This window comes from Salmo salar, chromosome 14 (genome assembly GCF_965601325.2).
Source record: "Salmo salar chromosome 14, fSalSal1, whole genome shotgun sequence".
NCBI lineage: Eukaryota > Metazoa > Chordata > Actinopteri > Salmoniformes > Salmonidae > Salmo > Salmo salar.
In genome coordinates this window covers 95,039,594-95,067,500 of record NC_138304.1, presented here as the reverse complement: position 1 = coordinate 95,067,500, position 27,907 = coordinate 95,039,594, and the positions used below count along the sequence as shown (strand labels likewise).

General features: G+C 43.2%; 1 protein-coding gene across 5 annotated transcripts in view; it reads left to right on the top strand.

The window, feature by feature from the left end:
- Positions 1-27,907, top strand: part of col16a1 (collagen, type XVI, alpha 1) — a 164,258-nt gene that overhangs the window by 104,142 nt on the left and 32,209 nt on the right. For 3 of the 5 annotated variants that reach the window (XM_045694917.2, XM_082961292.1, XM_082961290.1), the window contains 19 exons: positions 6,217-6,294; positions 6,555-6,674; positions 6,883-6,930; positions 7,043-7,141; positions 7,363-7,407; positions 9,266-9,310; positions 15,893-15,946; positions 16,053-16,106; positions 16,254-16,307; positions 16,509-16,553; positions 17,809-17,862; positions 17,981-18,016; positions 18,122-18,184; positions 18,422-18,493; positions 19,586-19,639; positions 19,796-19,840; positions 20,554-20,598; positions 20,754-20,807; positions 20,986-21,039. In XM_045694917.2, the coding sequence (XP_045550873.1) occupies positions 6,217-6,294; positions 6,555-6,674; positions 6,883-6,930; positions 7,043-7,141; positions 7,363-7,407; positions 9,266-9,310; positions 15,893-15,946; positions 16,053-16,106; positions 16,254-16,307; positions 16,509-16,553; positions 17,809-17,862; positions 17,981-18,016; positions 18,122-18,184; positions 18,422-18,493; positions 19,586-19,639; positions 19,796-19,840; positions 20,554-20,598; positions 20,754-20,807; positions 20,986-21,039 (1,119 nt within the window). The remainder of the gene's footprint in view (positions 1-6,216; positions 6,295-6,554; positions 6,675-6,882; positions 6,931-7,042; positions 7,142-7,362; positions 7,408-9,265; positions 9,311-15,892; positions 15,947-16,052; positions 16,107-16,253; positions 16,308-16,508; positions 16,554-17,808; positions 17,863-17,980; positions 18,017-18,121; positions 18,185-18,421; positions 18,494-19,585; positions 19,640-19,795; positions 19,841-20,553; positions 20,599-20,753; positions 20,808-20,985; positions 21,040-27,907) is intronic. The other 2 variants (XM_082961293.1, XM_082961291.1) reach the window with 1 other exon arrangement.

Sequence of the window (27,907 nt, the reverse complement as noted above, 5' to 3'; positions counted from 1 at the left end):
TGGACTGTACTGCAGTTCAACACTTTGGACTGTTCTGCAGTTCAACACTGTACTGCAGTTCAACACTTTGGACTGTACTGCAGTTCAACACTGTACTGCAGTTCAACACTTTGGACTGTACTGCAGTTCAACACTATACTGCAGTTCAACACTTTGCACTGTTCTGCAGTTCAACACTTTGCACTGTACTGCAGTTCAACACTGTACTGCAGTTCAACACTGTACTGCAGTTCAACACTGTACTGCAGTTCAACACTGTACTGCAGTTCAACACTTTGCACTGTACTACAGTTCAACACTGTACTGTACTGCAGTTCAACACTGTACTGCAGTTCAACACTGTTCTGCAGTTCAACACTGTACTGCAGTTCAACACTTTGGACTGTACTGCAGTTCAACACTTTGGACTGTTCTGCAGTTCAACACTGTACTGCAGTTCAACACTTTGGACTGTACTGCAGTTCAACACTGTACTGCAGTTCAACACTTTGGGCTGTACTGCAGTTCAACACTTTGCACTGTACTGCAGTTCAACACTGTACTGCAGTTCAACACTGTACTACAGTTCAACACTTTGCACTGTACTGCAGTTCAACACTGTACTGCAGTTCAACACTGTACTACAGTTCAACACGTTGCACTGTACTGCAGTTCAACACTTTGCACTGTTCTGCAGTTAAACACTGTTCTGCAGTTCAACACTTTGCACTGTACTACAGTTCAACACTGTACTGTACTGCAGTTCAACACTGTACTGCAGTTCAACACTGTTCTGCAGTTCAACACTGTACTGCAGTTCAACACTTTGCACTGTTCTGCAGTTCAACACTGTTCTGCAGTTCAACACTTTGCACTGTACTGCAGTTCAACACTGTACTGTACTGCAGTTCAACACTGTTCTGCAGTTCAACACTTTGGACTGTACTGCAGTTCAACACTGTACTGCAGTTCAACACTGTTCTGCAGTTCAACACTTTGCACTGTACTACAGTTCAACACTGTACTGTACTGCAGTTCAACACTTTGCACTGTACTACAGTTCAACACTGTACTGTACTGCAGTTCAACACTGTACTGCAATTCAACACTGTTCTGCAGTTCAACACTGTACTGCAGTTCAACACTTTGCACTGTTCTGCAGTTCAACACTGTTCTGCAGTTCAACACTTTGCACTGTACTGCAGTTCAACACTGTACTGTACTGCAGTTCAACACTGTTCTGCAGTTCAACACTTTGCACTGTACTGCAGTTCAACACTGTTCTGCAGTTCAACACTTTGCACTGTACTGCAGTTCAACACTGTACTGCGGTTCAACACTTTGCACTGTACTGCAGTTCAACACTGTTCTGCAGTTCAACACTTTGCACTGTACTGCAGTTCAACACTGTTCTGCAGTTCAACACTTTGCACTGTACTGCAGTTCAACACTTTGCACTGTGCTGCAGTTCAACACTGTACTGCAGTTCAACACTTTGCACTGTACTGCAGTTCAACACTGTTCTGCAGTTCAACACTTTGCACTGTACTGCAGTTCAACACTTTGCACTGTACTGCAGTTCAACACTGTACTGCAGTTCAACACTTTGCACTGTACTGCAGTTCAACACTGTTCTGCAGTTCAACACTTTGCACTGTACTGCAGTTCAACCCTTTGCACTGTACTGCAGTTCAACACTTTGCACTGTTCTGCAGTTCAACACTGTACTGCAGTTCAACACTATACTGCAGTTCAACACTTTGGACTGTACTGCAGTTCAACACTTTGGACTGTTCTGCAGTTCAACACTGTACTGCAGTTCAACACTTTGGACTGTACTGCAGTTCAACACTGTACTGCAGTTCAACACTATACTGCAGTTCAACACTTTGCACTGTTCTGCAGTTCAACACTTTGCACTGTACTGCAGTTCAACACTGTACTGCAGTTCAACACTGTACTACAGTTCAACACTTTGCACTGTACTACAGTTCAACACTGTACTGTACTGCAGTTCAACACTGTACTGCAGTTCAACACTGTTCTGCAGTTCAACACTGTACTGCAGTTCAACACTTTGGACTGTACTGCAGTTCAACACTTTGGACTGTTCTGCAGTTCAACACTGTACTGCAGTTCAACACTTTGGACTGTACTGCAGTTCAACACTGTACTGCAGTTCAACACTTTGGGCTGTACTGCAGTTCAACACTTTGCACTGTACTGCAGTTCAACACTGTACTGCAGTTCAACACTGTACTACAGTTCAACACTTTGCACTGTACTGCAGTTCAACACTGTACTGCAGTTCAACACTGTACTACAGTTCAACACGTTGCACTGTACTGCAGTTCAACACTTTGCACTGTTCTGCAGTTGAACACTGTTCTGCAGTTCAACACTTTGCACTGTACTACAGTTCAACACTGTACTGTACTGCAGTTCAACACTGTACTGCAGTTCAACACTGTTCTGCAGTTCAACACTGTACTGCAGTTCAACACTTTGCACTGTTCTGCAGTTCAACACTGTTCTGCAGTTCAACACTTTGCACTGTACTGCAGTTCAACACTGTACTGTACTGCAGTTCAACACTGTTCTGCAGTTCAACACTTTGGACTGTACTGCAGTTCAACACTGTACTGCAGTTCAACACTGTTCTGCAGTTCAACACTTTGCACTGTACTACAGTTCAACACTGTACTGTACTGCAGTTCAACACTTTGCACTGTACTACAGTTCAACACTGTACTGTACTGCAGTTCAACACTGTACTGCAATTCAACACTGTTCTGCAGTTCAACACTGTACTGCAGTTCAACACTTTGCACTGTTCTGCAGTTCAACACTGTTCTGCAGTTCAACACTTTGCACTGTACTGCAGTTCAACACTGTACTGTACTGCAGTTCAACACTGTTCTGCAGTTCAACACTTTGCACTGTACTGCAGTTCAACACTGTTCTGCAGTTCAACACTTTGCACTGTACTGCAGTTCAACACTGTACTGCGGTTCAACACTTTGCACTGTACTGCAGTTCAACACTGTTCTGCAGTTCAACACTTTGCACTGTACTGCAGTTCAACACTGTTCTGCAGTTCAACACTTTGCACTGTACTGCAGTTCAACACTTTGCACTGTGCTGCAGTTCAACACTGTACTGCAGTTCAACACTTTGCACTGTACTGCAGTTCAACACTGTTCTGCAGTTCAACACTTTGCACTGTACTGCAGTTCAACACTTTGCACTGTACTGCAGTTCAACACTGTACTGCAGTTCAACACTTTGCACTGTACTGCAGTTCAACACTGTTCTGCAGTTCAACACTTTGCACTGTACTGCAGTTCAACCCTTTGCACTGTACTGCAGTTCAACACTTTGCACTGTTCTGCAGTTCAACACTGTACTGCAGTTCAACACTATACTGCAGTTCAACACTTTGGACTGTACTGCAGTTCAACACTTTGGACTGTTCTGCAGTTCAACACTGTACTGCAGTTCAACACTTTGGACTGTACTGCAGTTCAACACTGTACTGCAGTTCAACACTATACTGCAGTTCAACACTTTGCACTGTTCTGCAGTTCAACACTTTGCACTGTACTACAGTTCAACACTGTACTGCAGTTCAACACTGTACTACAGTTCAACACTTTGCACTGTACTACAGTTCAACACTGTACTGTACTGCAGTTCAACACTGTACTGCAGTTCAACACTGTACTGCAGTTCAACACTTTGGACTGTTCTGCAGTTCAACACTGTACTGCAGTTCAACACTTTTGGACTGTACTGCAGTTCAACACTGTACTGCAGTTCAACACTTTGGACTGTACTGCAGTTCAACACTTTGCACTGTACTGCAGTTCAACACTGTACTGCAGTTCAACACTGTACTACAGTTCAACACTTTGCACTGTACTGCAGTTCAACACTGTACTGCAGTTCAACACTGTACTACAGTTCAACACTTTGCACTGTACTGCAGTTCAACACTTTGCACTGTTCTGCAGTTGAACACTGTTCTGCAGTTCAACACTTTGCACTGTACTACAGTTCAACACTGTACTGTACTGCAGTTCAACACTGTACTGCAGTTCAACACTGTTCTGCAGTTCAACACTGTACTGCAGTTCAACACTTTGCACTGTTCTGCAGTTCAACACTGTTCTGCAGTTCAACACTTTGCACTGTACTGCAGTTCAACACTGTACTGTACTGCAGTTCAACACTGTTCTGCAGTTCAACACTTTGGACTGTATTGCAGTTCAACACTGTACTGCAGTTCAACACTGTTCTGCAGTTCAACACTTTGCACTGTACTACAGTTCAACACTGTACTGTACTGCAGTTCAACACTTTGCACTGTACTACAGTTCAACACTGTACTGTACTGCAGTTCAACACTGTACTGCAGTTCAACACTGTTCTGCAGTTCAACACTGTACTGCAGTTCAACACATTGCACTGTTCTGCAGTTCAACACTGTTCTGCAGTTCAACACTTTGCACTGTACTGCAGTTCAACACTGTACTGTACTGCAGTTCAACACTGTTCTGCAGTTCAACACTTTGCACTGTGCTGCAGTTCAACACTGTACTGCAGTTCAACACTTTGCACTGTACTGCAGTTCAACACTGTTCTGCAGTTCAACACTTTGCACTGTACTGCAGTTCAACACTTTGCACTGTACTGCAGTTCAACACTGTACTGCAGTTCAACACTGTTCTGCAGTTCAACACTTTGCACTGTACTGCAGTTCAACACTGTACTGCGGTTCAACACTTTGCACTGTACTGCAGTTCAACACTGTTCTGCAGTTCAACACTTTGCACTGTACTGCAGTTCAACCCTTTGCACTGTACTGCAGTTCAACACTTTGCACTGTTCTGCAGTTCAACACTGTACTGCAGTTCAACACTTTGGACTGTACTGCAGTTCAACACTTTGCACTGTACTGCAGTTCAACACTATACTGCAGTTCAACACCGTTTGCACTGTGTTGCAGTTCAACACTTTGCACTGTAATGCAGTTCATCACGTTGCACTGTGTTGCAGAAATCAATCGTACGTATACATTAGTTGTATACCACCCCAACATTTTTACTGTAGAAGGATGAAGTACCCCTAGACGCTGATCTAAGATCTGTTTTGCATTGGCCCCTCCTTAGTGATTAAGGTTAGGATCAGAGGAGGATAAACTGATCCTAGATCGGTGCCTAATGGCAACTTCTGCTTGCATCCTTTTACCCCCTCCCTCACTGACTCTCCTCTCCCCCTCTGATCCTCCCCTCTCTCACTGACTCTCCTCTCCCCCTCTGACCCCCCCTCTCACTGACTCTCCTCTCCCCCTCTGATCCCCCCTCTCACTGACTCTCCTTTACCCCTCTGATCCCCCCTCTCACTGACTCTCCTTTACCCCTCTGACCCCCCCCTCTCACTGACTCTCCTCTCCCCCTCTGACCCCCCCTCTCACTGACTCTCCTCTCCCCCTCTGATCCCCCCTCTCACTGACTCTCCTTTACCCCTCTGATCATCCCCTCTCACTGACTCTCCTCTCCCCCTCTGATCCCCCCTCTCACTGACTCTCCTCTCCCCCTCTGATCCCCCTCTCACTGACTCTCCTCTCCCCCTCTGATCCTCCCCTCTCTCACTGACTCTCCTCTCCCCCTCTGCCCCCCCCTCTCACTGACTCTCCTCTCCCCCTCTGATCCCCCTCTCACTGACTCTCCTCTCCCCCTCTGATCCTCCCCTCTCTCACTGACTCTCCTCTCCCCCTCTGACCCCCCCTCTCACTGACTCTCCTCTCCCCCTCTGATTCTCCCCTCTCTCACTGACTCTCCTCTCCCCCTCTGACCCCCCCTCTCACTGACTCTCCTCTCCCCCTCTGATCCCCCCTCTCACTGACTCTCCTTTACCCCTCTGATCATCCCCTCTCACTGACTCTCCTCTCCCCCTCTGATCACCCCCTTTCACTGACTCTCCTCTCCCCCTCTGATCACCCCCTTTCACTGACTCTCCTCTCCCCCTCTGATCACCCCCTCTCACTGACTCTCCTTTACCCCTCTGATTCCCCCTCTCACTGACTCTCCTCTCCCCCTCTGATCACCCCCTCTCACTGACTCTCCTCTCCCCCTCTGATCCCCCCTCTCACTGACTCTCCTCTCCCCATCTGATCCCCCTCTCTCTCATTGACTCTCCTCTCCCCCTCTCTCACTGACTCCCCCCCTTTCATAGCCCCCTCCCCTTACCCTCCCTCAGCATCTGAGGCTGCCTCAGGACCAGGACTCCAGTCGAGGAGAGGTAAGACAGGAGGTAGGGAGGTGCACTCTGGAAGTTAGACTTTTATAGTATTGCTCTTGGATTGATATGCATGAGCTGTACTAATGTGATGAAAAATAACACAAATGTCTATGAACTGTGTCCATGCTGTGTACATTCAGCACACACGTCATGTTATAAATTGTGTGTGGGTGTGTGTGTGTGTGGTTGTGTGTGTGTATGTGTGTGTGTGTGTGTGTATGTGTGTGTATGTGTATATGTGTGTGTGTGTGTGTGTGTGTCCTCTGCTGCAGGAAGTGTGTGAGGACTGTTCCAAGGGCTTGCCAGGGGTACCAGGCATGGTGGGCACCAAGGGAGAGAAAGGAGACGAGGGCAAACCTGCCATAGGCCACGCCCCTGACGGCTGTGAGAGGGTGAGAAGCAGGGGGGGTGGAGCATGGGGATGGGGGGAAGGGGGACACGGGTGAGGTGGGTAAGGGTGTATACACTTTTGCCTTAAGACTATAGAGTCCTGGAAATTGAACATGATTATTCTTACCTGCTGTCAATTCCAGTTAATTCAGGAAGTAGAATGAAATTCCAATCCATTGTACTAATGGAATTTCTCTATGTGTGTTGCAGTGTTTCAGAAACCAAAGACTGCAGAGCGAGGAGGCTGCACAGGCACCTGTACGTCCACACTGTCTCTAACTCTTACATTCACACACACACACACACCCACAACACACGCAACTCATGCACACACACACTGAATAATTGATTTATCCTCTTGTCTATGTAGACCACCTCTATCACCAATGGAGCTAATGGAGGCTGCTCTGGACCAGGAACACCAGGCCACCCAGGAACACCAGGATTACCTGGAATAAGGGGGGAGATGGTAAGTGTGTGTGTGTGTGTGTGTGTGTGTGTGTGTGTGTGTGTGTGTGTGTGTGTGTGTGTGTGTGTGTGTGTGTGTGTGTGTGTGTGTGTGTGTGTGTGTGTGTGTGTGTGTGTGTGTGTGTGTGTGTGTGTGTGTATAAGTGGTGAAATATAGCGAGTTGCGTTGTTTTGGTGTGTTGAATCTCTAACACAAAGTACCTTTCTGCCTACATTTCCCAGGGTCCTCAGGGGCAAAGGGGACAAGCTGGTGTACCAGGGAATATGGTGAGTTCTACACGAGAGATTGTAGGGCATTATAACACGTCATAGGGGTTTAGTAGAGACATTATAAGCCAGCACAACAGAGTCAAAGCATGGTGTCTGTAAGAAGAACTAGGTGTCTATCAGCTTACCATATAAAATAATAGTTTATTGTCATATACAGTAGGTGCAGTAAAATGTGTTGTTTTACAGGGTAAGTCGTAGTAGTACAGCACCCCTGGAGCAAATTAGGGTTAAGTGCCTTGCTCAAGGGCACATCGATAGAGTTTTCACCCTGTTGGCTCAGCTATTCAAACCAGCGACCTTTTGGCTACTGGCCCAGCTCTCTAACTGCTAGGCTACCTGCCGCCCAAGTAGCCAAGATATTAGTGACACCTGGAACAACTGTATTTTGATCCACAGTACAACATGAAAAACCCCAAAAAGAGAAAGAAAATGGCACTGATGCAGCTATCCAGGAAGTATCAAACACAATGGGATAGGTGAAAGCAAGGCATCATGTACATAGCTTTCACCAATCCAGTCATGTTCAGAACAGTGATTCCATCCAACAAAGGGAGGTCAGAGACACATTTTCAAGTAGGATGTCTGCATTTCCACAGTGTTGGACCAGGTCCACAGTGTTTATGTGGCCTGTGTGTCTTGTAAAGCTTCATCATTGAGGGATCAAGCAGAACGAAGGAACTTCATGTTGATACTATACACGTAATGTCATACAGCCCTCTAGTGGCGCGTCCTACAACTACATAGTTCTTGATGTCATTAGGCAATCATTAACTATTTCCATAAGTATCCTTTTAGCTATAGTATCCCTTTAGCTATAGTATCCCTTTAGATATAGTATCCCTTTAGATATAGTATCCCTTTAGCTATAGTATCCCTTTAGCTATAGTATCCCTTTAGCTATAGTATCCCTTTAGATATAGTATCCCTTTAGATATAGTATCCCTTTAGCTATAGTATCCCTTTAGATATAGTATCCCTTTAGATATAGTATCCCTTTAGATATAGTATCCCTTTAGCTATAGTATCCCTTTAGATATAGTATCCCTTTAGATATAGTATCCCTTTAGCTATAGTATCCCTTTAGATATAGTATCCCTTTAGCAATAGTATCCCTTTAGATATATTATCCCTTTAGATATAGTATCCCTTTGGATATAGTATCCCTTTAGCTATAGTATCCCTTTAGATATAGTATCCCTTTAGATATAGTATCCCTTTAGCTATAGTATCCCTTTAGATATAGTATCCCTTTAGCAATAGTATCCCTTTAGATATAGTACACATATTTACCAGATGTTATTGCGGGTGTAGCAAAATACTTGTGTTCCTAGCTCCAACAGTGCAGTAGTATCTAACAATTCACAACAATACACACAAATCACAAAGTAAAAGAATGGAATTAAGAAATATATAAATATTAGAATGAGCAATGTCGGAGTTGCATTGACTAGAATTCAGTAGGATACAGTAGAATACAGTATATACATGTTAAATGAGTAAAACAGTATGTAAAAATTATGTAAAGTGACCAGTGATTCCATGTCGATGTACATAGGGCATCAGCCTCTAAGGTGCAAGGTTGAGTAACCGGTTAGTACCCGGCTAGTGACAGTGACTAAGTTCAGGGCAGGGTACTGGGTGGAGGCCGGCTAGTGATGGCTATTTAACAGTCTGATGGTCTTGAGATAGAAACTGTTTTTCAGTCTCTCGGTCCCAGCTTTGATCCCTTTAGCAATAGTATCCCTTTTAGATTGGAGGAGTAATCCAGTGTCTACAACCCTAATGGTTATTAACATATCAGAACTCAGAGCCATTGTTTTAGATGCCCATCTCATTGCCTGTTTCTCCTCTACAGGGTCCTCCTGGTTTTCCTGGTCCTCAAGGCTCATCTGGACTACCTGTGAGTTTACTATATATACTACACCGATACTATACCTACACTACACCAACACTACACATATACTGCACATAGAGTATACTACACCTATACTACACATATACTACACCTATACTACTTATACTAGATGTATACTACACCTATACTACACCTATACTTCACATATCTATACTACACCGATACTACACCATTATTACAGATATGCTACACCTATACTACGCCTATAATATACCAATACCACACCTATACGACACATACTGTATACTAGAACTATACTACACCTATACTACAACAATGCTAAACCTATATTACACATAAAGTATACTACACCTCGACTACACCAATACTACACATACAGTATACCGCACCTATACAACACCTATACAACACATATACTACATTTATACTACACCAATTCTACACATATATTACACACACACATATACTACACATACACTATGCCTATACTACACCTATACTACAAATACAGTGTACTACAACTATACTACACCTATATTCACCTATACTGCACCTGCCTATACTACAACTATATTTGCCTATACTACACCTACCGATACTGCACCTACCTATACTACACCTATATTCACCTATACTACACCTACCTATACTGCACCTATACTGCATCTACCTATACTACACCTATACTACGCCTACCTATACTATAACTATACTGCACCTACCTATACTACACCTATACTGCGTCTACCTATACTACACCTATATTCACCTATACTACACCTATGCTACACCTACCTATACTACACCTATACTGCACCTGCATATACTACACCTACCTATACTATGACTATATTCACCTATACTACACCTACCTATAATACATCTATACTGCTCCTACCCTTACTACACCTACCTGTACAGCACCTATATTCACCTATACAGCACCTACCTATACTACACCTATACTACACCTACCTATACTATGACTATATTCACCTATACTACACTTACCTATACTGCAGCTAGACTACACTTACCTATGCTACAACTATACTACATCTACCTATACTACACCTATACTACACCTGTATTTACCTATACTACACCTATTTTCACCTATGCTAAACCTATACTGCACCTATACTACACCTATATTCACCTATACAGCACCTACCTATACTACAACTATATTCACCTATGCTGCACCCATATTCACCTATACTATACCTACCAATACTACACCCATACTGCACCTATACTACATCTACACTACACCTACAGTACCAGTCAAAAGTGTATTTTTACTATTTTCTACATTCTAGAATAATATTGAATACATCAAAACTATGAAGTAACACATATGGAAGCATGTAATAACCAAAAAAAAGTGTTAAAAACATCAAAATATATTTTATATTTGAGATTTTTCAAAGTTGCCATCCTTTGCTATGATGACAGCTTTGCGCACTCTTGGCATTCTCTCAACCGGCTTTATGAGGTAGTCACCTGGAATGCATTTCAATTACCAGGTGTGCCTTGTTAAAAGTTATTATTATAATTTTTTTCCTTCTTAATGCTTTTGAGCCAATCAGTTGTGTTGTGACAAGGTAGGGGTGGTATACAGAAGATAGCCCTATTTGTTAAAAGACCAAGTCCATATTATGGCAAGAACAGCTCAAATAAGCAAAGAAAAATGACAGTCCATCATTATTTTAAGACATAAATGTGAGTCAATCTGGAAAATTTCAAGAACTTTGAAAGTTTCTTCAAGTGCAATCACAAAAACCATCAAGCACTATGATGATGAGGACTCTCATGAGGACTGCCACAGGAAAGGAAGACCCAGATTTACCTCTGCTGCAGAGGATAAGTTCATTAGAGTTACCAGCCTCAGAAATTGCAGCCCAAATAAATGATAATATTTATTTTGATTTGTTTAAAACCTCTTAAGGATCCGCCCCTTTTTTTCAATTTTCTCCTAAAATGACATACCCAAATCTAACTGTCTGTAGCTCAGGACCTGAAGCAAGGATATGTATATTCTTGATACCATTTGAAAGGAAACACTGAGGTTTGTGGTAATGTGAAATGAATATAGGAGAATGCAACACCTATACTACACATATACTATATCTATACTACACATATACTACACCTATACTACACCGATACTACACCTTTACTACACCTGCCTACACTACACCTACCTATACTACACATATACTATACCTATACTACACATATACTACACCTATACTACACCTATACTACACCGATACTACACCTTTACTACACCTGCCTACACTACACCTACCTATACTACACCTATGCTACACCTATACTACACCTATATTCACCTATACTACACCTACCTATACTACACCTGCCTATACTACACCTGCCTATACTACACCTACCTATACTACACCTACCTATACTACACCTATACTACACCTATACTACACCTGCCTATACTACACCTATACTTCACCTACCTATACTACTCTGCCTTTCGTTCTTGCGATCTCTCTCTCTCTGTCTCTCTCTCACTCTTTCTCTCTCCATATCTCTCTTCTACTTTGAAACACCATTACCACTGAATGTGAATCTTCCTGCTATCTCCATCTCCAGTTTTTTTATGAAAGTTATTTCAGATGAGGACAATTCTATTGTCTCGCCTGTTCATCAATTATTTCCTCTGTGAAAGTGATGGAAAGTGGTAGTGCCATGCAGACAGCACACAAATCCCCCTGATGTCATTCCATTCTTTTAGCAGAGTGGAAGTTGCAATGGTTGATTCCAGCAAGGAATCCATTTTAAAACGCGTTAGGGAGTGTTTAGTTCCAAGTGTCTGTATGTGTGTGTGTGTGGTGGTGGGGGGGTGGAGGGGAGTAGGGGGTTTGTGTGTGTGTGTGTGTGTGTGTGGTGTGTGTGTGTGTGTGTGGTGTGTGTGTGTGTGTGTGTGTGTGTGTGTGTGTGTGTGTGTGTGTGTGTGTGTGTGTGGGGGATCTCTGCCACACTCCGTTCTGTTGAATTTTATCTGATTAAATAGTAGCAGCTGTGAAAGATGGATTTTTCATCGTAATGAAACTCCGCTGCATTGATAAGACATTCAACTGAATCTATAACAGGGATTTTAATGGCTTTATGCTGTTAGAAGTCTTAGAGAATAGCAGAGAGAGAGAGATGGAAGGAAGGTAGAAAGAGGCTGGGGGGGTGACAGATAGAAAGGGGCTCAGAAAGGGGGGTGACAGATAGAAAGGGGCAGAGAGAGGGGGGTGACAGATATAAAGGGGCTGAGAGAGGGGGTGACAGATAGAAAGGGGCTCAGAAAGGGGGGTGACAGATAGAAAGGGGCTCAGAAAGGGGGGTGACAGATATAAAGGGGCTGAGAGAGGGGTGACAGATAGAAAGGGGCAGAGAGAGGGGGTGACAGAACGGGGCTGAGAAAGGGGGGTGACAGATAGAAAGGGGCTGAGAGAGGGGGGTGACAGATAGAAAGGGGCTGAGAGAGGGGGTGACAGATAGAAAGGGGCTGAGAGAGGGGGGTGACAGATAGAAAGGGGCTGAGAGAGGGGGGTGACAGAAAGGGGCTGAGAGAGAATGGTGACAGATAGAAAGGGGCTGAGAGAGGGGGGTGACAGATAGAAAGGGGCTGAGAGAAGGGGTGACAGACAGAAAGGGGCTGAGAGAGGGGGGTGACAGATAGAAAGGGGCTGAGAGAGGGGGATGACAGATAGAAAGTGGCTGAGAGAGGGGGGTGACAGATAGAAAGGGGCTGAGAGAGGGGGGTGACCGATAGAAAGGGGCTGAGAAAGGGGGTGACAGATAGAAAGGGGCTGAGTGAGGGGGTGACAGATAGAAAGGGGCTGAGAGAGGGGGTGACAGATAGAAAGGGGCTGAGAGAGGGGGGTGACAGAAAGGAGCTGAGAGAGAGGGGTGACAGATAGAAAGGGGCTGAGAGAGGGGGGTGACAGAAAGGGGCTGAGTGAGGGGGTGACAGATAGAAAGGGGCTGAGTGAGGGGGTGACAGATAGAAAGGGGCTGAGAGAGGGGGTGACAGATAGAAAGGGGCTGAGAGAGGGGGGTGACAGATAGAAAGGGGCTGAGAGAGGGGGGTGACAGATAGAAAGGGGCTGAGAGAGGGGGGTGACAGACAGAAAGGGGCTGAGAGAGAGGGGTGACAGGTAGAAAGGGGCTGAGAGAGGGGGTGACAGATAGAAAGGGGCTGAGAAAGGGGGGTGACAGATAGAAAGGGGCTGAGAGAGGGGGTGACAGATAGAAAGGGGCTGAGAGAGGGGGGTGACAGATAGAAAGGGGCTGAGAGAGGGGGTGACAGATAGAAAGGGGCTGAGAGAGGGGGTGACAGATAGAAAGGGGCTGAGAGAGTGGGTGGCAGATAGAAAGGGGCTGAGAGAGGGGGTGGCAGATAGAAAGGGGCTGAGAGAGGGGGTGACAGATAGAAAGGGCCTGAGAGAGGGGGTGACAGATAGAAAGGGGCTGAGAGAGGGGGTGACAGATAGAAAGGGGCTGAGAGAGGGGGTGACAGATAGAAAGGGGCTGAGAGAGGGGGTTGACAGATAGAAAGGGGCTGAGAGAGGGGGTTGACAGATAGAAAGGGGCTGAGAAAGAGGCTGAGAGAGGGGGGGACAGATATAAAGAGGCTGAGAGAGGGGGGTGACAGATAGAAAGGGGATGAGAAAGAGGCTGAGAGAGGGGGATGACAGATAGAAAAAGAGTGAGAGAGGGGGATGACAGATAGAAAGAGGCTGAGAGAGAGGGGTGACAGATAGAAAGAGGCTGAGAGAGGGGGATGACAGATGGTTAATATGTTTTATGCCATTCCATTTGCTCCATTCCAGACATTATTATGAGCTATCCTCCCCTCACCAGTCTCCACTTAATTTTGTCTTTCTTTTCAAGTGAGATTTTCTCCTTGTGTTTTTCCTCTCATTTATTATTATCTGTCTTTTCCTCAAATTTTTCCTCATCTCTCTCCCTCACCTTATCTCTCTCCATACCTCTCTCCTCACCTCCCTCTCTCCATACCTCTCTCCTCTCCTTACCTCTCTCCTCTCCTTACCTCTCCTCTCTCCATACCTCTCTCCTCTCCTCTCTCTCCATACCTCTTGCCTCTCCTTACCTCTCCTCTCTCCATACCTCTCTCCTCTCTCCATACCTCTCTCCTCTCCTTACCTCTCCTCTCTCCATACCTCTCTCCTCTCTCCATACCTCTCCTCTCTCCATACCTCTCTCCTCTCCTCTCTCTCCATACCTCTCGCCTCTCCTTACCTCTCCTCTCTCCATACCTCTCTCCTCTCCTTTCTCCATACTTCTCTCCTCACCTCTCCTCTCTCCATACCTCTCTCCTCTCCTCACCTCTCCTCTCTCCATACCTCTCTCCTCTCTCCATACCTCTCTCCTCTCCTCTCTCCATACTTCTCTCCTCACCTCTCCTCTCTCCATACCTCTCTCCTCTCCTCACCTCTCCTCTCTCCATACCTCTCTCCTCTCTCCATACCTCTCTCCTCTCCTCTCTCCATACTTCTCTCCTCACCTCTCCTCTCTCCATACCTCTCTCCTCTCCTCTCTCTCCATACCTCTCTCCTCTCCCCTCTCTCAATACCTCTCTCTCCGTTCTCTCTCTCTCCATACCTCTTCCCTCTCTCTCCAAACCTCTCTCCTCTCTCTCTCTCTGTACCTATCTCCGCTCCGCTCTCTCCATACCTCACCTCTCTCCATACCTCTCTCCTCTCCTTACCTCTCCTTTCTCCATACCTCTCTTCTCTCCTCTCTCCATACTTCTCTCCTCACCTCTCCTCTCTCCATACCTCTCTCCTCTCCTCTCTCTCCATACCTCTCTCCTCTCCCCTCTCTCAATACCTGTCTCTCCTTTCTCTCTCTCTCCATACCTCTTCCCTCTCTCTCCATACCTCTTCTCTCTCTCTCTCCATACCTCTCTCCTCTCTCTCTCTCTGTACCTATCTCCTCTCTCTCCATACCTCTCTCCTCTCCTCTCTCTCCATACCTCTCTCCTCTCCCCTCTCTCAATACCTGTCTCTCCTTTCTCTCTCTCTCCATACCTATCTCCTCTCTCTCCAAACCTCTCTCCTCTCTCTCTCCATACCTCTTCTCTCTCTCTCTCCATACCTCTCTCCTCTCTCTCTCTCTGTACCTATCTCCTCTCTCTCCAAACCTCTCTCCTCTCTCTCTCCATACCTCTTCTCTCTCTCTCTCCATACCTATCTCCTCTCTCTCCATACCTCTTCCCTCTCTCTCCATACCTCTTCTCTCTCTCTCTCCATACCTCTCTCCTCTCTCTCTCTCTGTACCTATCTCCTCTCCGCTCTCTCCATACCTCTCTCCTCTCCACTCTCTCCATACCTCTCTTCTTCCCTCTCTCTCTCTCTCTCTCTCATACCTCTCTCCTCTCCTCTTTCTCCATACCTCTCTCCTCTCCTCTCTCCATACCTCTCTGCTCTCGTCACCTCTCCTTTCTCTTCATACCTCTCTCCTCTCCTCCCTCCATACCTCTCTTCTCCCTCTCCATACCTCTCTCCTCTCCTCTCTCCCTCTACCCTTCTCTCCCGCTCTCCATCTCCCCAGGGTCAGCAAGGTGAGAGAGGGGCAGCAGGACCACCAGGTGTTAAGGGTGAAACGGTGAGTGACACCTCTCCTCATCAATACATGATAGATAAAGTTTAATAAATGGACAGATAAAGATATGTTTTTACTTTCATTTCTACATCTTTATGGTCTCTCTCAGGGCCCTCCAGGGACTAATGGATACCCAGGTTCTATGGGACCCCCTGGACTTCCTGTAAGACACAACAACTTGTTTCATCACGTTTACATGAATGAACATATTGGGAACATATTGGCTGCTTTGCTGATTGGTGGAAAGATGGATGGATAGATGGATGGATAGATTTTGACTCGATTGATTGATTTATTGATTGATTGACAGGGCCTGAAAGGCGAGCGGGGGACCCCAGGGGCTGCAGGAACGAAGGGAGAATCGGTAAACATTGACATACACAGTTGTCATGTATTGAACATTGATGTGTTTTCCCCTCATTTGAATAGTCTAAAAAACCTCTGGCATTTTAACAGAATAGCTGTAGCAGTTGACATAGTGAGTTGATAACTATATATTTTGGGTTCTATTTCATTACTTCAGTGAGTGTGAGATGATGTCTTACCCCTATCCTCTCTCCTGCAGGGTCCACCAGGCAACCCAGGATACCAGGGACAGGCTGGAGTAGCGGTCCGTAACCTCATCCCCTCATCCCCTTTATCCCTCGTCCCTATAACCTATCATCCATAATCTCATCCCCTCTATCCCCACATCTTTATCCCTTGTCTCTATAACCTATCATCCATAACCTCATCCCCTCATCTTTATCCCTCATCCCTATAACCTATCATCCATAATCTCATCCCCTCTACCCCCACATCTTTATCCCTCGTCTCTATGGCCTATCATCCATAACCTCATCCCCTCATCCCCTCAATCCCCTCATCTTTATCCCTCGTATCTATAACCTATCATCCATAATCTCATCCCCTCTATCCCCTCATCTTTATCCCTCGTCCCTATAACCTATCATCCATAATCTCATCCCCTCTACCCCCACATCTTTATCCCTCGTCTCTATGGCCTATCATCCATAACCTCATCCCCTCATCCCCTCAATCCCCTCATCTTTATCCCTCGTATCTATAACCTATCATCCATAATCTCATCCCCTCTATCCCCTCATCTTTATCCCTTGTCCCTATAACCTATCATCCATAATCTCATCCCCTCTATCCCCTCATCTTTATCCCTCATCCCTATAACCTATCATCCATAACCTCATCCCCTCATCCCCACATCTTTATCCCTCGTCCCTATAACCTATCATCCATATCCTCATCCCCTCATCTTTATCCCTCGTCCCTATAACCTATCATCCATAATCTCATCCCCTCTATCCCCACTTCTTTATCCCTCATCCCTATAACCTATCATCCATAATATCATCCCCTCATCTTTATCCCTTGTCCCTATAACCTATCATCCATATTCTCATCCCCTCGATCCCCTCATCTTTATCCCTCGTCTCTATAACCTATCATCCATAATCTCATCCCCTCAATCCCCTCATCTTTGTCTCTCATCCCTATAACCTATCATCCATAATACCATCCCCTCTATCCCCTCATCTTTATCCCTCATCCCTATAACCTATCATCCATATCCTCATCCCCTCCATCCCCACATCTTTATCCCTCGTCTCTATAACCTATCATCCATAACCTCATCCCCTCCATCCCCACATCTTTATCCCTCGTCCCTATAATTTATTATCAATAACCTCATCCCTTCTATCCCCACTTCTTTATCCCTTGTCCCTATAACCTATCATCCATAACCTCATCCCCTTTATCCCTCGTCCCTATAACCTATCATCCATAACATCGTCCATATCCTGCATCTTTAGGACAAAAAAACAATCTTGCACTCTCTTTGTCCACAGGGACCCAAAGGAGAGGCTGGACTGGCAGGGTCCGACGGACCAAAAGGAGATCAGGTATATTACAATGAAATATGCATTCGAAATATACAGTACATTCCAAATGCTGTGTTCAAACAACACACACCACACACACACACACACACAGACCGATGTGTTCTCTCGTTATTTGTAGGGCTCTCCAGGGCAACCAGGCTTCCCAGGGACACAGGTAAGTGAAAGATTCATCTCATCTACTTCATGGCTTAGTTAAATATCTATTGGCATGGGATGTGCCCCATCACTTAGCTCTTGATACTAAATGTTAACTTTGTAGGGCCCCCCTGGTCCCCCTGGGAAACAAGGAAGAGAAGGACCACCTGGACCCAAGGCTGACAAGGTAGAGCAGCTTATCATACTCGTTTTTACTATTTATGTTTCTACTTAATGGTGAGGATAATGTTATTTCTCTCTCTCTCTCTGTGTGTCTCACTCTCTCTCTCTGTGTCTCGCTCCCTCTCTCTGTGTCTCTCTCCCTCTGTGTGTCTCGCTCTCTGTCTTTCTCTCTCTCTCTCTCTCGCTCTCTCTTGCTCTGTCTCTCTCTCTTTCTCTCTCTCTCTCTGTGTCTCTCTCTCAGGGTAACGATGGAGCACAAGGTCCACAGGGCCCATCTGGACCTCCAGGTTCTCCTGGGTCTCCTGGCTTGCAGGTGAGTGTATCTGTGTGTCAGTTTGCATTATCACGAGATATATATATTTTCTACAATTTCATGGACGATGGGTTTTAACTTCTTTCGGATCATTGGGACGCTAGCGTCCCACCTCGACAACATCAGGTGAAATTGCAGAGCGCGAAATTCAAAATACGAAAGTAGTAATATTAAACATTCATAAAAATACAAGTGTTATACACCATTCTATAACTTAGAATCTTGGTAACCGAACTGCTTTGTCCAATTTAGGCTTTACGGCGAAAGCATAGCATTTGATCATCTGAGGACAGCGCCTCACCCACTTCCTGCATAAACATGAATTCATAACCTGCACAGGTGTCACAAAACTAAAAAATAGCGATAAAATAAATCACTTACCTTTGAAGAGCTTCATCTTTTTGCAATCCAAAGGGTCCCAGTTACACAATGAATGGTCGGTTTTTTCAATAAAGTCCTTCTTTATTGCCCAACATGCCTACAAAGGAGTCTAAAAAGTTACCTGTAAACTTCGTCCAAACAATTCAAACAACGTTTCTAATCCAACCTCAGGTACCCTAATATGTAAATAATCAATCAAATTTAAGACGGAATATACTGTGTTCAGTAGTGGAGAAAAAGAACGAGGAGCGCACACCAAAAGACTAGAGTCCTTCTGAGGGACACTTCGAAACAATACGAATACTTCTTCATTTTTCAAAAAACAAGAATGAAACAATTTCTAAAGACTGTTGACATCTAGTGGAAGCCAAATGAACTGCAGTCTGGGTCTTAAGTATTAGACTTTCCCATAGAAAAGCATTGAAGAGTCCAATGACCTAAAAGAAAAATGTCCTGGATGGATTGTCCTCGGGGTTTCGCCTGCCAAATCAGTTCTGTTATACTCACAGATATTATTTTAACAGTTTTAGAAACGTTTGAGTGTTTTCTATCTAATACTATCATGCATATGTATATCCTAGCTTCTGGGCCTGAGTAACAGGCAGTTTACTTTGGGCACCTCAGTCATCCATACTTCCGAATACTGCCCACAAGCCTTAAAAAGTTAAAGAATGCTCTCACCTCACTGCCTTTCTTCCTGTTTCTCCAAAGGGACCTCCTGGATTTGAGGGATTGGATGGTAAAGATGGGAAACCAGGGATGAGGGTAAGAGAAGATTCAGACATACTACATGATACTGTAGATAGTATTGTTAGTCTATGGATGTGTTGAATTGACCCCCCCTCTCTCGCTCTCTCTCCCTCTCTCTCGCTCTCTCTCTCTTTCTCTCTCTCTCCCTCTCTCGCTTTCTCACTCTCCCAGGGAGAGCCAGGGCTTCCAGGGGCGGCAGGACACAAAGGAATGCCGGTAAGTGCCATTTGACCTTTACATGAACCCTAAATATGATCTCAGTAACCTCTGCCCTTTCTGAAAAAAGGGACCCCGTCTCTCCCCAACCGGGACCTTGTCTCATATCACATACTGTTAGATAGACATCACTGCTGTGACATCACTTATGTGACATCACTGACTTGTCATCAGTGTGTGAATCACCACATTCACCACTTGTATCTGTTCATCTATCAAACATCACCCACTGATGTCACCTCACATACCAGTATACGCACGTATGTCACAGAGCTTACTGTACGTGCCAATCAGCTGCCCATGTTTCCATAGGAAGAGTTCAGGGGTCTTATCAGCCCTCCAGGTCTGAGTTGCTCTATGAAAGTGGGCCAGAACTATTGGGTTCTGACTGACACAGCTGATCTGTTCTGCACAATGTTTACTTTTGGTATGATAAATATACCTTATTGTTTTTGCAAAGTAAAACAAATGTCTCACACAGTTCAAAACAATGAGAAAAGGAAAGAGGGTATTTTGTGTCAATCATGCTGCTTTCTGTCTATGTCAGTGTTTCTGTGTGGGGCCTTTGAGAGGGTAGGTGTTCAAATCAGTGTGAGATTTCAAAGTGATATGTTTTGAAAACTGCGTGTTTTGAGATGTGATGTGTGTCATGTTGAAAGCTGTGTGTGAGATGCGATGTTTGTTTTATTTATCTTTGATCCCTCTGCTCTCAGGGTTTCAAAGGGAAGCATGGACATGTTGGCTTCCCTGGACAGAAGGTGAGTTGACCACACACGTGCGCACACACACGCTACTCTTTTCAGTTTGTCTGTCTGATGCCTGCTACCATACAGAACACCAATACAGATTATGAGCACATTGTTATGGATACTGGTTACTCACCCCTCTCCCTCTGTCTTCCTCCTCTCTTCAGGGTGATGCTGGGCCTGTTGGCCCACCAGGGTCAACTGGTAGACCAGGACTTGAGGTAAGTCAAACCAAATGTTGCATGCACCTGCTCAATTCATGTTGTTTGATGTTTGAACGATGTTCATTTGGAATGAATGAATGAATGAATGAGAACCATTTCGAATGACAACACCAATTGAATGATGGATTTTGTCACAATATGTGTCAAACTGAGAGCAACCTTTGACCTTTTGCAGGGTGATGCTGGAACCCCAGGGCCTCAGGGTCGACCCGGTCCCCCAGGACACCTTGTGAGTACATGAACTTTAACCTCTCACCTACAGTCACCTCCAGAATTATTGCCACCTTGATAATGATGAGCAAAAAAATAAATACTGAATAAATAATACAAATAATGAGTTATATTGTCTGCTCACAAACATGTTCAAATGTTATTATGTTACACTACATAGTACAATTGCTCAGAGAAAGAAACTTTGTTTAACAAGTCATTTTAAATGTTTAAATTTTTTTTACATTATTAATTATTGGCACCCCTAAAGATTATTTTAAATAAAATCAAACAAATAAAATTTGCATGAACATTCTACTTTTGCAGTCAAATCAAAAACCCTAACCCTACCCCTAACCCGTAACCCTAACCCTAACCCCAACCCCAACCCTAACCCTAACCTTAACCCCAACCCTAACCCCTAACCCTAACCTTAACCTTAACCCTAACCCCTAACCCTAACCTTAACCCCTAACCCTAACCCCTAACCCCTAACCTTAACCCCTAACCCCTAACCTTAACCCCTAACCCCTAACCTTAACCCCTAACCCTAACCCCTAACCCTAACCCCTAACCTTAACCCCTAACCTTAACCCCTAACCCTAACCCCTAACCCTAACCCCTAACCCTAACCCCTAACCTTAACCCCTAACCCTAACCCTAACCTTAACCTTAACCCTAACCCCTAACCCCTAACCCTAACCCCTAACCTTAACCCCTAACCCTCTAGTGGCCTCCTGGGTGGAATGTTATTCATATTTTTCTAATTTCTTAATTAATAAACGTTATTTTAACAAAAACGCTGAAAATTCGGTGTTTCTACGGCGTACGGTTTTGGGATATTTCAGTATTCTGTGATGTATATAAACTGTAAAATTTGGATGCAAACCCAAACGTGAATACATTTCAACTCTATATCTGACATGGTCCAGGTGTCTTCTTTTTTAAGCCCATAACCATGTGTGTGAGGTGTATACTTTTCTTTCAAAGTAGATTTGTTTAAGACTACCAAGGAACACTGCGTGACTCTGATTTAGGCCAGTGCAATAAAGTTCATCTCAGTTTAAGTAACTGTATTGTGTCCTTCCATGGCTTCCTGTTTCACTGGGGTATAAAAAATAGGTAACACGCATGTAAAAAAAACTCATCACCATGGGGAAAGACTGAAACGGCTGTCTTCGTCGTCAGATGAAACAGAGAAGTCATCGTCGGAAAAGGTGGACCAATACGCAGCGGAGGATGTGTTCATCATTAGTGTTTTAATGAAAAAGAGAACACTACAAAAATAAACAAAAGACAACAGCAAACAGTTCTGTTAGGAAAACACACTAACAAAATACAATTACCCACAAAACCTAAAGGAAAAACATGCTCCTTATGTGTGACTCCCAATCAACAACAACGAACTTCAGCTGTGCCTGATTGGGAGCCACACACGGCCCAAAACACAGAAATACAAAAACCTAGAAAAAGAACATAGAACGCCCACCCAATGTAACACCCTGGCCTAACCAAAATAAAGAACAAAAAAACCCTCTCTATGGCCAGGGCGTTACAAAGACAAAGAACTCAGAAAACGAGATGAATGGTTATTGAATATTGACCTTCATAAATATAACAATGGGTACAAAGAAAATGCTAAAATATAATAATATATGTACCTCTTACCACTATTAAGAAGTTTAAAATCACTGGAACAGTGGTACACTTGGAAAAGGACGCATGTGTATCTTGTCCCCACGCACAATGAGACTGATGGTTCAGGAGGCAAAGGAAAATCTAAGGGCCACAGTTGCAGAATTACAGAATTTGGTCACATATTGGGGTCACCAAGTCTCCAAATCTATGATTAGATGCCACCTCCAATATTTAACTAGGCAAGTCAGTTAAAAACAAATTCTTATTTACAATGACTGCCTACCCAAGACAAACCCTAAACCGGATGATGCTGGGCCAATTGTGTGTTGCCCTATGGGACTCCCAATCATGTCTGTTTGTGATGCAACCTGGAATCGAACCAGGGTCTGTAGTGATGCCTCTAGCACTGAGATGCAGTGCCTTAGACCGCTGCACCACTCAGGAGCCCCCAAAAGGCTCTTTGGAAGTGAGTAACCAACACATGTAAAGGCCTGGAGTTTGATAAAGGGCATTGTCACTTGGATTGGAACCGGGTTGACTACAGCTCAGCGTTCAACACCATAGTGCCCTCAAAAGTCATCACTAAGCTAAGGACCCTGGGACTAAACACCACCCTCTGCAACTGGATCCTGGACTTCCTGACGGGCCGCCGCCAGGTGGTAAGGGTAGGTAACAACACATCCACCACACTGATCCTCAACACTGGAGCCCCTTAGGGGTGTGTGCTCAGTCCCCTCCTGTACTCCCTGTTCACTCATGACTGCATGGCCAGGCACGACTCCAACACCATCATTAAGTTTGCCAATGACACAACAGTGGTAGCCCTGATCACCAACAACGACGACAATAACCTCTCCCTCAACATGATCAAGACAAAGGAGATGATAATGGACTACAGGAAAAGGCTCTCATAGATGGGGCTGTAGTGGAGCAGGTTGAGAGCTTCAAGTTCCTTGGTGTCCACATCACCAATAAACTAACATGGTCCAAACACACCAAGACAGTCGTGAAGAGGGCACGACAAAACCTATTCACCCTCAGGGGACTGAAAAGATTTGGCATGGGTCCTCAGATCCTCAAAACGTTCTACAGCTGCACCATTGAGAGCATCCTGACGGGTTGCATCACTGCCTGGTATGGCAACTGCTCGGCCTCCGATCGCAAGGCACTACAGAGGGTAGTGCATACGGCCCAGTACATGACTGGGGCCAAGCTTCCTGCCATTCAGGCCCTCTATACAAGACGGTGTCAGAGGAAGGCCCTAAAAATTGTCAAAGACTCCAGCCACCCTAGTCATAGACTGTTCTCTCTGCTACCACACTGCAAGCGGTACCGGAGCGCCAAGTCTAGTTCCAAGAAGCTTCTAAACAGCTTCTACCCCCAAGCTATAGGACTCGAAAATAGAGCTCTTTTGGACAACTAAACCAGCGGTGGGTTTGGCATAGAAAGAAGGATGCAGTGGATGCAAAAAATTACCTCATACCTACTGTAAGATATGGTGGTGGATCTTTGATGTTATTGGGCTGTTTTGCGTCCACTGGTTCTGGGGCCCTTGTTAAGGTAAACAGCATCATGAACTTTACCCAGTACCAGGACATTTTAGACAAAAACCTGGTTTCCTCTGAACAATGACCCCAAGCACACATCGAAATCCACAAAGACATTTTTATTTGTCTCCACACTTGAACCTCCACACTTGAACCCCCAACTTGTTGTTTGAATTGACGAGGGAAGTCCGTGAGACCAAAGGATATCAAGGATCTGGAAAGATTCTGTATGGAGGAAGGTTCTGAGATCCCTCCCAGTGTGTTCTAGAATCTCCTAAAACATAGTCAAATGCTCAGTGCTGTTTTCCTACCAAGGGGAGGGTACATAATGTATTGGGTACAGGGGGGCCAATCATTTTGATACCTATCTTTTTTAGAGAAAAACTGATGACTTGTTAAACAAAATCTCTTTCTCTGAGCAATTGTATTGGTATAAAACAATATAATTGTCATTTTCTGGGGGCATTCAATATAGCTCAGTATTTGTATTATTTATTTCATAGTCTTTTTTGCTCATCTTTATCAAGGGTGCCACTAGTTTTGTAGGTGACTGTATATGACTCTTGGTTTGTGTTATATTCAGTGTGTTTGTTAATAAGGTTTGTGTTGTTGTATTCAGTGTGTTCGTTAATAAGGTTTGTGTTGTTGTATTCAGTGTGTTTGTTAATAAGGTTTGTATTGTTGTATTCAGTGTGTTCGTTAATAAGGTTTGTGTTGTTGTATTCAGTGTGTTCGTTAATAAGGTTTGTGTTGTTGTATTCAGTGTGTTCGTTAATAAGGTTTGTGTTATATTCAGTGTGTTTGTTAATAAGGTTTGTGTTGTTGTATTCAGTGTGTTTGTTAATAAGGTTTGTGTTATATTCAGTGTGTTCGTTAATAAGGTTTGTGTTGTTGTATTCAGTGTGTTTGTTAATAAGGTTTGTGTTATATTTAGTGTGTTCGTTAATAAGGTTTGTGTTGTTGTATTCAGTGTGTTCGTTAATAAGGTTTGTGTTATATTCAGTGTGTTCGTTAATAAGGTTTGTGTTATATTCAGTGTGTTTGTTAATAGGGTTTGTGTTGTTGTATTTAGTGTGTTTGTTAATAAGGTTTGTGTTGTTGTATTCAGTGTGTTCGTTAATAAGGTTTGTGTTGTTGTATTCAGTGTGTTTGTTAATAAGGTTTGTGTTGTTGTATTCAGTGTGTTCGTTAATAAGGTTTGTGTTGTTGTATTCAGTGTGTTTGTTAATAAGGTTTGTGTTATATTCAGTGTGTTCGTTAATAAGGTTTGTGTTGTTGTATTCAGTGTGTTTGTTAATAAGGTTTGTGTTGTTGTATTCAGTGTGTTCGTTAATAAGGTTTGTGTCGTTATATTTAGTGTGTTCGTTAATAAGGTTTGTGTTGTTGTATTCAGTGTGTTTGTTAATAAGGTTTGTGTTGTTGTATTCAGTGTGTTTGTTAATAAGGTTTGTGTTGTTGTATTCAGTGTGTTCGTTAATAAGGTTTGTGTTATATTCAGTGTGTTCGTTAATAAGGTTTGTGTTATATTCAGTGTGTTCGTTAATAAGGTTTGTGTTATATTCAGTGTGTTTGTTAATAAGGTTTGTGTTGTTGTATTCAGTGTGTTCGTTAATAAGGTTTGTGTTGTTATATTCAGTGTGTTCGTTAATAAGGTTTGTGTTGTTGTATTCAGTGTGTTCGTTAATAAGGTTTGTGTTGTTGTATTCAGTGTGTTCGTTAATAAGGTTTGTTATATTCAGTGTGTTCGTTAATAAGGTTTGTGTTGTTGTATTCAGTGTGTTCGTTAATAAGGTTTGTGTTGTATTCAGTGTGTTCGTTAATAAGGTTTGTGTTGTTGTATTCAGTGTGTTCGTTAATAAGGTTTGTGTTGTTGTATTTAGTGTGTTCGTTAATACGGTTTGTGTTATATTCAGTGTGTTCGTTAATAAGGTTTGTGTTATATTTAGTGTGTTTGTTAATAAGGTTTGTGTTATATTTAGTGTGTTCGTTAATAAGGTTTGTGTTGTTGTATTCAGTGTGTTCGTTAATAAGGTTTGTGTTATATTCAGTGTGTTTGTTAATAAGGTTTGTGTTGTTGTATTCAGTGTGTTCGTTAATAAGGTTTGTGTTGTTATATTCAGTGTGTTCGTTAATAAGGTTTGTGTTGTTGTATTTAGTGTGTTCGTTAATAAGGTTTGTGTTGTTGTATTCAGTGTGTTCGTTAATAAGGTTTGTGTTGTTGTATTTAGTGTGTTTGTTAATAAGGTTTGTGTTATATTCAGTGTGTTCGTTAATAAGGTTTGTGTTGTTGTATTCAGTGTGTTCGTTAATAAGGTTTGTGTTATATTCAGTGTGTTCGTTAATAAGGTTTGTGTTGTATTCAGTGTGTTTGTTAATAAGGTTTGTGTTGTTGTATTTAGTGTGTTCGTTAATAAGGTTTGTGTTATATTCAGTGTGTTCGTTAATAAGGTTTGTGTTATATTTAGTGTGTTTGTTAATAAGGTTTGTGTTATATTCAGTGTGTTCGTTAATACGGTTTGTGTTGTTGTATTCAGTGTGTTCGTTAATAAGGTTTGTGTTGTATTCAGTGTGTTCGTTAATAAGGTTTGTGTTGTTGTATTCAGTGTGTTCGTTAATAAGGTTTGTGTTATATTTAGTGTGTTCGTTAATAAGGTTTGTGTTGTATTCAGTGTGTTCGTTAATAAGGTTTGTGTTATATTCAGTGTGTTCGTTAATAAGGTTTGTGTTGTATTCAGTGTGTTCGTTAATAAGGTTTGTGTTATATTCAGTGTGTTCGTTAATAAGGTTTGTGTTGTTGTATTCAGTGTGTTCGTTAATAAGGTTTGTGTTATATTTAGTGTGTTCGTTAATAAGGTTTGTGTTGTATTCAGTGTGTTCGTTAATAAGGTTTGTGTTATATTCAGTGTGTTCGTTAATAAGGTTTGTGTTGTATTCAGTGTGTTCGTTAATAAGGTTTGTGTTGTTGTATTCAGTGTGTTCGTTAATAAGGTTTGTGTTGTTGTATTCAGTGTGTTCGTTAATAAGGTTTGTGTTATATTCAGTGTGTTCGTTAATAAGGTTTGTGTTGTTGTATTTAGTGTGTTCGTTAATAAGGTTTGTGTTGTTGTATTCAGTGTGTTCGTTAATAAGGTTTGTGTTATATTCAGTGTGTTCGTTAATAAGGTTTGTGTTGTTGTATTCAGTGTGTTCGTTAATAAGGTTTGTGTTGTTGTATTCAGTGTGTTCGTTAATAAGGTTTGTGTTATATTCAGTGTGTTCGTTAATAAGGTTTGTGTTGTTGTATTTAGTGTGTTCGTTAATAAGGTTTGTGTTATATTCAGTGTGTTTGTTAATAAGGTTTGTGTTGTTGTATTCAGTGTGTTCGTTAATAAGGTTTGTGTTATATTCAGTGTGTTTGTTAATAAGGTTTGTGTTGTTGTATTTAGTGTGTTCGTTAATAAGGTTTGTGTTATATTCAGTGTGTTCGTTAATAAGGTTTGTGTTATATTCAGTGTGTTTGTTAATAAGGTTTGTGTTGTTGTATTTAGTGTGTTCGTTAATAAGGTTTGTGTTATATTCAGTGTGTTCGTTAATAAGGTTTGTGTTGTTGTATTTAGTGTGTTCGTTAATAAGGTTTGTGTTATATTCAGTGTGTTCGTTAATAAGGTTTGTGTTGTTGTATTTAGTGTGTTCGTTAATAAGGTTTGTGTTATATTCAGTGTG